The sequence below is a fragment of the Adiantum capillus-veneris genome, chromosome 13, assembly GCF_014529385.1.
Source record: "Adiantum capillus-veneris isolate H3 chromosome 13, ASM1452938v2, whole genome shotgun sequence".
NCBI lineage: Eukaryota > Viridiplantae > Streptophyta > Polypodiopsida > Polypodiales > Pteridaceae > Adiantum > Adiantum capillus-veneris.
Window position 1 is genome coordinate 152,857,519 of NC_140943.1, and position 10,799 is coordinate 152,868,317.

Below are 10,799 nucleotides of genomic sequence, written 5' to 3' on the forward strand. Positions count from 1 at the left end.
GATGCTCCTGCTGTGGTGCCGCGCGAACAGAGGGAGGCTGGGCTGCTGCTACAGTCCCGCGAGGGAGGTTGGGCTTGCTGCTACAGTCCCACGAGAGAGAGAGAGAGAGAGAGAGAGAGAGAGAGAGCCCGGGGGAGGGGGCACGAGGGGTGGGGGGGGGGGGGGGGGGGGGGGGGGAGAGAGAGAGAGAAGCAGCCGAGGGGGTGGGGGGGAGCGATAGGGGGGGCAGGAGCGATAGGCGATAGAGTGAGGTGGGGGGGGGGGGGGGGGGGGGGGGGGGCGAAATTTTGAAAAATTTAAAAAGGGGGGGGGGGGAAGTGGGCGATAGACTAAAGACAATAAATCAAAACTTAAAAGGCTGAAAATTAGCCCGCGATAGACAAAAAGGGGGGGGGGGGGGGGGGGGGGGCGTGCGATAGACAGGGGGATTAACCCGCGATAGACAAGGGGGGGGGGGGGGGGGGGGGGGGCAGGTGGACAACGCGAGAGATGAAATGAAATGAAATGTTAGCGGGAGCGCAGGGCAGGGGGGGCGATAGACAAAGCGGGGGGCAGCGCGATGGAGAGAGATGGAGCGGGAGAGAGAGAGAGAGAGAGGCAGCGGGCGCGGGCGGATGCGAGGGGGTGCGGAGGCAGCCTGCGAGAGAGAGAGAGAGAGAGAGAGAGAGAGAGAGAGAGAGAGAGAGAGAGAGAGAGAGAGAGAGAGAGAGAGAGATGAAATGAAATGAAATGTAATATTAACGTCTTCAAAAGGCCAAAATGACCCTATGAGACCAAAAGGTTACATGTGGTGAATCTAATACCAGGTCTGGGTACGAAAAGTACAAAGAACTGAAAAGAAAATAGTGGGTAGGGGTGGGATGAAAGCTGATACAAAGGGAAGGGAAAGGGTGAGCTGATACAATGGAGCTCTCTAACAGTCGAGGCATCATATACATATACATCAGTATCCGGGACGGCTCCTGTGTCGCGCGAGTATGGTTAGATCCTCTGTCGCAGATTGCGTCGATATCGAGAGGGCCCTCTCATCCGTGGGCGACGGCACCGCCCCAACTCTATCGCCCGATCAAGGAGTATGCCTCTGGTACCTCTGGTGTTGTTATGTTGTGGGGGCTGCTCGAATTCCTCCGTCTGTGACTGCAAGAAATCTGTGACCTTCCGCTGTCGCTGGATCTCTCTCATTGTGCCCCTCTTCAAGAGGTCCTCTCTGTGTTTGCGAATCTCCAGTAAGTACAATCCAGGCATCTCTGATCTTGCTATCTCATGAGTGTAGAAAGTCGCCCAAAACCCTCTCTGAATAGACAGTGAAAGCGGCCTCGTATCTCATGGTATACTGGAATTGAACCTGCGAACATATCCTCTCAAGTCTCCCCAATGCTGCATAGGCTCTGGTCAATCACGTATCTGCTGCACGCCTCAGGGAAAATACTGGACCACTGAAAACCACCCCAAGATAAGTGTCCTGAACCAATCAACCTTGGCAATGAATAAACTGATGCTTGTACAATGGGGGCAATGGGTTGCATATATTCCCATATAAGTAAATTTCCCTACCCAAACTTTGACAAATAAGTAAAATGAATATCTAAAAGCCAAAATAAATAATGGGATCACATTTGGCGGTTCACTTGAGATGCCATAACTTTAATGCAACACTCTTGCTACAAGGCAAAGTTCCCAAAACATGGGGTGAATTCAAGCGACTTTTTGCATCTATGTGGTTGAAACCATCCATTGAAGTAGATGCTTTCTTAGCATGGGACGAGTTGCTACTTGAAGAGGAAGATACACCTAAAGATTGGTTAGAAGTTTTGGAAGATTTATCTTCATGTAGCTTCTTTTCGACTAGTTGGAAAAGTGTTGTGGTGGACAGCCTATGGAGCTCAGAGGTTATTGCCTAGAGCAAAAGGTTACAAGCATCCAACAAATGGTGGACGATGGTGAGGATGTGTACAATATGCTTGGGTGAAAGCTTACTTTTTGAGAAATGGAGTGTTTTTGGCAAGAATAATTCCTGCACATAAAGAAAAGACCTTTTAAATGATTGCTAAGCTCAAGGGCCAATCAATCCAGTTGTATCCGCATCGGCAATTCAAAGTTAATGATAGTACACGCCAAGATACATCAAGAACTCTTATGGGGTCAGGTATTTTTGACAAAGAATATTCTTTTGGTGAAAGCAACAAACAATGCGAGTGAAGGACAATCATTTTCTTTTGAAAAGGAGTAGGATGGATCTAGTAATTGATCTTTAGATACTAAGTGGTGATATGCTTTGAAGTATCTACGAGTCAAAGGAAAGGTAAAAGGATAGATCCTTCCGGATTATGTGGAGGTGGGCCAAGTATGACTTGATGATGTTGAATAATTTGGATGGAGTGGAGGGTGAATTGGCAGATAACCCTTAGGTTTGGGATCTATACCTTGAGACCTTTGGTTTTGGAGCTTCCACAAAGAAAAAAAGCTCAATCGGGTCATTTCAATAGTTGATCTGGTGCAGTGCCTGCTGCATAAAGAAGAGCTCTCCACCCTCTTATCAGCCAAGTTAATTGATATGAGAACATAGTACTTATGTTTGTGTTAGTTTTAACACACCCAAGGCTGTGAGCAGATAGTACTTGGTACACCTTGATGGATTTGATGTGAAATGTCAACTCTAGGTGAGACTTCTATGAGGGATGTGTGTCTGGAGCATATCATATTTGGGTACCTAGTCCATTGGTACACCTTGATGGGTTTGATGTGAAATGTCAACTCAAGGTGTGATAGCTAGTTACTGACCTTTGGATGAGTCTAATGTGAAATGTTGGATCAGGATGGGAAGTCCAATGTGAAATGTTGGACCAGTATGAACTTGAAATGTTGAGCCACTATATATGTTGATAGTATTTGTTTTAACGAATGCATTATGGTGTGTAGGCCATACTGTGTAATGATGCATCGGCATGATGATTCGCATACATGTTTGTAGCCATGATTACTAAAATTCTATGTTGTCTACACGTGTAATCGACAGGTACTCTTCTTTTAAGGGGAGGGAATGCCACCGATTTGGCCGTTGCAAGGCTGATCTGCAACTATCGCCGATTCGGCCCATAGCCATGGACAAGGATGAATATCTTCAAGTGTTGATTGCACTAATATGCTTGTTGATTTTGCAAGAAGCACTTGAGAAGCTGCAGTTTCTGAAGCTCCAAGTGCTTGACGTGTGCAGGTGGCCATGGAGAAGGGAAGCTCGCATAGCATGCAAGATGACCCATAGCCTAGCAAAGGATACAGAGAAAGGAGGAAGGCTACTAGCGCCTAGCATCTAGTAGAGCATGCAGGGCAGGTGGACACTTGGATGGCTCATGCAAGTTGGTTGGCGTCCATGCATGGCAGGTAGCCGTCCACGCAAGTCAATTGGAGTCCATGCATGGTAGATGGTAGTCCACGCAAGGCAATTGGAGTGCGTGCATAGGAGGCTGCAGTTCAAGGAGAGCAAGAGCCAAGAAACCCTAGGGAGGGTTAATTCAAGCATAGGAGGAAATAGGCGACCCTAGTGAAGGGAAGTTCAAGCATGGTAGGTGCATGGCAGCCTTCAAAACTTCCATTTTCAGCCAAGAAGGCACCTACACAAACAGATGGGGAATTGGCCACTTGTCCAAAACAGCCCATTAGAGGCTCAGACAGAAGAGGAAAGTGCACACATTTGGGACTTGGGACTCTGTGTAAACACGCACATATACACACACATCTCTATTTAAAGGGCTGATTTAGCCAATTGTAAGGACTATTGCTGGCACACATGCTCTCTCTCGCACTATCATGATTGGACACACATTGGCACAGTTGTACGCATCCATTCTTGAGCAGCAGCTCAGTAGATGGGCATAGAGGGAGAGGATACGCACAGCCGGGCAGGCAGGGTTCAGGAGAGGCTTTTCTACTCTTGACCATATCTTGACACTCAGGGCCATCATCGAGGAGGGAAAATCCCGTGGGAGACTGGATCTACTGTAGCTTTGTGGACTTCCGCAAGCGTTTGACACAGTACCCAGAGCTAGATTGATGCGCAGATTACAGGAGATGGGAGTACCCTCAAAGCTCATTATCATGGCATTGTACAGATCAGTAGTAGGGCATGCACGCACCTCAGAGGGTCTATCTACACCGGTTCACTCCACTATTGAGGTGAAGTAGGGCTATCCACTCTCTCCTACTCTATTTGGTATGTATGTGGATGAGGTTTCTGACTACATTGAGAGAGATGTGGATAGAGGTGCACCGCTGGCAGGGACATGGATTCCGTTATTGTTATATGCTGATGATATACGTCACTTGGATGCTTTGCATAGGTTTGCCCATGAAAGTGGTTTGTCTGTCAACCTTGGTAAAACCAAGGTCATGATATATAATACCACCCCACAGTGGATCAGGAGGTAAGTGCGCGCATTCACATACGGCCAGGAGACGGTGGAGTATACAAATGCTTACACTTACCTTGGAGTGGTTTTTAGTGGACCAACATTTTCATTGAGGAGAGCAGCAGAGACTAGATTGAAGAGAGCCCATTCGGCATGGGGTAGATTGGAGAGGATGTGTTCACAGGTTCGGTTTCAAGAGCCTCGGACGAAGCTCTGGCTCTTTGACACTTTGGTGGCTTCTGCATTGCTCTATGGAGCTGAGATCTGGGGGCCTTCATTGGATCATCATGGGAGGACAGGTCGCACTGATGGGTGGGGGGACATGGAGAAGCCCCTCGTCTTTATGATCTCCCGGCTCATTAGAGCCAAGGCTTCAGTACCACGTGCCATTATCCGAGCAGAGCTAGCTGCCCTCCCACTAGTGATTGAGGCGCTCACCAGATCTGTCTCCTTCATGTGGTATCTCCTTCATATACCACATGTGGGAACTTCCGAGAGACAGATACGCCCGCCTTGCACTTGAGTCCTTTCAACAGTTAGCCATGTAGGGAGATACATCATGTTGGTATGGGGAGATGACATCATGGTTCCAGGCGCATGGGTTCAGTATAGATAGATTGCCCCCCTTCCAGTACTCATTGGATGCACCCTCCCTGACTCTTACACAGTCCGAGATCACGAAGCTCATCTGCCAGGACTTGACTCAGCTAGACATCAGGAGGACATGGATATAGCCAGCATAGGCGTTGGGCACGAAGATGGCTTTCTACAGAGAGCATCTTTTCCAGCTTACGTCGGACGATTTTGTGACAAGGCCCAGATACATGGACACCCACTTGTCTCATGGGATACGGTGTGCCAGATACGCACATCTTCACACCAGCTGCGGATCGAGACTGGGAGATATAGCGGAGTACCAGCAGCGGCCAGGACATGCCCCCTGTGTGACATGGAGCGTGAGACAGAGTTACACTACACATGCCACTACCTCGTCTACTACGAGATACGAGGCCGCTTCCACTGCTTGTTCAGAGAGGGCTTTGGACCACTCTCCATAGTCATGAGGTACGAGGATCAGAGATGCCTGGGTTTGTTTCTGCTCAAGTTGCACCACAAACACAGAGAGAGCCTGATGAGAGGAGAGGCCAGCCAGTCTCAGAGACACATCACAAACTTCTTTAGAGCAGACGTTGGACACCCAGAGAAGCTACTACCATAGAAAATCTTGTCGCCTCACACCAGTGACACTGATGGATTGAGCGACTGAGTTGGGGAGATCTAGACGTCCACGACTGTGGAGGACTACACACCATCGACGGAGGCTACATTAGAGGATTCGGATCACTTTGGCCCGACATGCACGACGCCCGGTCAGACTGCTGACCATGGAGGAGATTGATGAGATCCGCTAGCTACCAATGCTGGATCTCTTGTGACTTTGATTTAGCTATCCCGGCTAGCTGCTTAGTTCAAACCTACCAGCTTAGGATTTCGTTGTATTTCATTTTGTTACTTTGACTTTGTATCAGATTCACCACATTGTAACGCTCTGGTCTCATAGGTCATTTTGGCCTTTTGAAGACGTTAATATAACACTTCATTTCATTTCATCTCTCTCTCTCTCTCTCTCTCTCTCTCTCTCAAGCAGGGCGCCATCTCTCATGAGCATTGTATTGTAACTCTTTACATAAATTAAAGATATACCAAAAGGGGCCCCTATTCAGGGTCCAATATTGTGTAGGGGAGGAACTCTGCCTCTCCATCTCTCCCAATCCCATCTCTACCTCTCAGTCTCTCTATCTCTACTCTGTCTAATATCTAGATTATCAATGTGCCGAAATTCTGGTTTCCAAAGCTGAAAATTACTGTTTTGCTATCCCGACAAGTCACTGAGAAGGCAATGTCATAGACAAACACATGAACTGAACTGAAACAGTAAGTACTGGAACTGAAAGAGAACTAAAAAATTGGGGACAAAGACAGTGGGGTGGAGTTCCCCAGTATTGTTAATCTTTGAATGAATACAACTACTGGGAGTTGCTCTGCAATTTGCAAGCATGCAGTGATCTACAGAGTGCTCCCAAGGTATAGGGCTTGAAAAGAAACTGTTATCAAAGGCTGGCATCCCAAAAGCCGGGAGAAGTCAACGCTTTTGTAACTTGCCGAAAAGTAGCTGGCGTCCATGTTGCCATGTCATCGCCCGGCAGATGGATGCCATTTCAACAATCCCGCAATGTGCACCGCAAATATTGTCAAGTTTCTCGCTGTAGCTCACACGTCGCTAGACTCTAATTTGGGTGTTTGCAATTTAATGATATGGTTATTTTCTGGTCTCTTGCCTTTTCCCTGAGGTTTAGACTAGTATCTTGCAAATACATTTCCTTGGAAAGTAATAGATATGGGATATATATTATGTTTTGGGTTCGTTTCTATACAGTGGACCATTTGACTGTCTTGGTTCTCCTTTACTACCAATGTTTTGGGCTTGCGTTTTGCTCCAATAAATATTTGAATGCAGGAGTTTTACACCTACTGACTATTATAGTCATGACTCAGCTGGATGATTGGCTTGCCAAAGTTCGCTGATTTTGGTGTTTTACAAACTTTCTTTTTGTAAATCAATGTTCATTTGGGGGAACAGGAAAACCCACATGTTTCAAACACACACACACACACACACACACACACACACACACACACACACACACATATTTTTTTGTAAATCTTGTTGATGGAATTTACAAGTGGGAAACCTCAAAGCGAGGAAAAACCATGAAAAACAAGAGATACAAAAAGCGGAGCACCATGAGGCTTCGAGGGCTAGAAATAGTCAAAGTAAATCCTATAGGCATCAAGAGTGATGTTCATAAGCGAAATGCACCACTTGACCAAGCGACAATTTGAAATAGGGAAACGGGTCAACATGAGTGCCTTGAAAAATTAATGAATTTTGGTGGTGCCAAATGGTCCACAAAACCCAAAATCTGACCAATAAAAAAATTACCGTAAATTGAGATTGCGAGAGCATCCCAAAAATCCAAAACCGTTTCTGAAAAGAGTTGGAAGGAAAATGCAGCCAACACTTCCCGAATGAAGGATCTGGAGCAGCGACAACTCCACAATAAGTGTGACACAGTCTCCTCAGCTTCATGGCATATGAGACAATGAGAAGGCGCAATATGCCATGCATGCAATAAGCTACCAACAAATAGAGCTCTTACCAAGCAGCACCACAAGAAAATACGTTCTTTCAGAGGTAGATGACTCTGCCAAATGCTAGACAATGTTCGTTGCCACCACAAGGATGACTTGGAGAGTGACCACAGCTGATTACCATGACGGACAATCCATGCATCAGATGAGGTGCGCCAAATATGCTCCAAAATACTAGACATAAGGGACTGCAAGCACGACTGAGACCAAGATAACAAAGGTAAGTAAAACTGTACATAAGCCATGAGAATGCACTGGACAATCCTGAGACGCACATGTAGTGGTCAAGTGGACAATTTCCAATATTTTAACTTGGAATGTAAATGTTGGAGTACCCAATCCAGTTTTTGCGCAACTGATACATCCAAGCCAACGGATAACCCAAAAGGCAAACCATGATGTGAGGAACAATCTCCCCTGGCCATAATAGCTTATGCCAATATACTCATTCAGAGATAATAACTTGGATTAAAAAAAAATAACTTTGGGGCCTGCCGCCAATCCAAACAAGTGAAGAGTATGCATAATTTGCTCCACATCATCATAATGATTGCGAGGGATAAACAAAGAGTCATCCGTATAGGCCTGGCCGATAAAGTGCCGCATAGATGGTAATGTTAGGCCATGCAATCTACCAATGGAGGTCAAGGAGTCCAAATACGTAAGTAGGGGGTGAGTAGCGATTGCATAAAGCAAAGAATTGAGAGGACATCCTTGCCTTACTGAACATCCGAGAGACCAAGAGCCTATGAGAAATCCATCCAACAAACCTGCAGAAGTGCTATGTGCATACAAGAAAAATACCATGCGGGATAGCTGAGGCCCAAATCACAACTATTACACGGTATTTGCAATGTAGTCCGAAAGAACAGTATCAAAGGCCTTTTCAATGTCAACCTGCATGACCAAGACATCCTGTCGAGTGTATTTCGCCTATTCCATTCCAACGATGGCATTTGCCAGGTTACACTAATTTGACGTCGTGGAATGAAGCCATATTGAGATTGGTGTAAGCCTTCATGCAAAAAACACTTGTATTGATAAACAAGCAGTTATATACCACAGGCATGAGCATCCAATGAGAGAATTCTTCACATAGTGCATGCTTGGGTATCAATTTGAGTAAGCCTTCTTTCCAAGAGGAGGGCATATCTTGTTGCTCTCAGGCCGTTTTCATCATTGTCAGCAATGGAAACTTTAGGTAATCCCAAAAAGACAAGAAAAATTCCACAGTAAGACCATCCCAACTGGGAGCTTTCCAACGGCCCAAATCAAGCAAACTTGCATACAATTCTGTCTCAATGAAAACAACTTCCAAGTCTTGAGCGTGCTGCATCGAAAGAATGGGAGCAACATGCGATGGAAACAATTGACGTGCTTGGCGAGCTTCTTGCGTGGGAGGTGAAGGAGCCTCAAAGATCTTGCCATAATCAGAGTGCAGGGGGTGTGCCAGCTCTTGTAAGGCGATGAAAGTTTAATTCTCTGGATAGCTTGAGACTACTAGAATGATGCAAATGCTAGAAGAATTGTCTAGAAGCATAGCCTTTGTCTGTAAAAGCCTGTTGGTGAGCTCAAGTTTTCCATTTGGCCAATTTCCTCTCATCGTTCGTTATGTCGTAACATAGTGTGAGCAGAAAGTGACTCAGCCATCAAAGTTTCAGTAAGAGAAAAATTGTTAGCCAAGTGTATTAATCTGTGACAAGTATCTTTTACCTGTTTAACTCGTTCTCTCGATTGCGACAAATAATACTTGCCATAATCTTGAATGACACATTGAAAACACACGCGCTCGCGGGCACACACACATGGTTGAAGCTGTTTAAGACTCTCTGCAGATTTCTTGTTTAATTTTTTCCTCCACACACACACACACAGAAACAATATATTTTGTAGACTTTTGGCAAAACCTCACTGTTTCTTGGTCATTTCTGAGGAAAACATGAGAACTTCAAAATTCCCAAAACTTGTAGCATCTCTAGTGGTTATGCAGCCATGTCTGTTTTGTTTTAGGTGTCATTTGTTTCATTCTCACGTTGTGGCACTTCTATGCAGGGTAAGAAAAAAAGAAGGAAAAATGATGATTTCAAGTATGATTTGCTTGGCTGGGTGGTACTTGCTGTTGGTGTGATTGCATGGATCAGTTTTTCCAAGGCGCCCCCAGAAGCCCCAGAAACCAATATCTAGTAAGTAGTCAGCAATGGATGAGGCGAAAAGGCTACCCAGTATATTGTATTGGCATTCAGCTCCTATACATGCTATGGAATCTTCAATAGCGGTGTTTGGAAATGCAATTTTAGTTTGATGTACATAAGACTTACTCTTGAACCCTAATGGGGGTACTGCTGCTGCTTTCACTCTAGGGCATTATTACGTTTTGCCGTGAGCAGCTTGAATGACGCTTAATGGAGTCACCCCACAAAATGTATTTGAAAATTAGATACATTTTGTGATTTGCACATGAAGATACTCGAGTGAAAGCTAGCAAAGGAGCTGGAACTCACGGATCAAGAGTTAAATTGTCTTTGATCATGATCTGCGAAGCTACTCGACAAACTCTGCGACAGTCTGTCGTTCTGCAGAGCTGAGCGCAAGCGAACTCACATGCTGGATCATATTTGATGCTATCATTGACTTCTTGTGAGGCTGAGGTGGCGCACGAGATCAGACATGTCCGCAGACAGAACCCCCCCCCTTCCCCCGGGGCCCCCGCCCGTCCAGGTGGTGAGTAGGAAGACCGATTCCATTAAACAGACAGAGTGCTTCCTTAGCTGCAAATCGGGTTCTCAAGGAGCCCCCGTTAATGTTGGCTACTTGGGCTCGACCAAATATATTTGAAATTTATGTAGAGAATAGCTTTTGCGACAAGAATTGAACATAAATTTGATGGCTAAGTGTGCACTCAACGTGTCACTGATAGATGTGATTATTTTCTTGGGTTGATTAGACTTACCTAATGTGTAGGTCATTTGCTCAATTTTGCACCACGTATTGTCCACACAGTTTCTAAAGCTAATTGCACTATAAGAGTTCGCTTGGGGATTGTGGTCGCTCATATTAGCATCCAGAAATTGTCGCGGCATCACTATGATCATTGGTAAATGTGTCGGGGTCATAATGTCGGTATAGACGTCCGCAGAAGAGCCATTATATACGGTTGTAGATACTTATGTCTATACTAAC

The 10,799-nt window shown here is 45.6% G+C and overlaps 1 protein-coding gene across 1 annotated transcript in view; it reads left to right on the forward strand.

The window, feature by feature from the left end:
- Positions 1 to 10,593, forward strand: part of LOC147445105 (putative mitochondrial import receptor subunit TOM20) — a 99,887-nt gene extending 89,294 nt beyond the window's left edge. Inside the window, exon 6 of the mRNA XM_086527584.1 lies at positions 9,672 to 10,593. Coding sequence (XP_086383710.1) covers positions 9,672 to 9,803 — 132 coding nt within the window. The 3' untranslated portion in view covers positions 9,804 to 10,593. The remainder of the gene's footprint in view (positions 1 to 9,671) is intronic.
- The last annotated feature ends 206 nt before the right edge of the window (positions 10,594 to 10,799 follow it).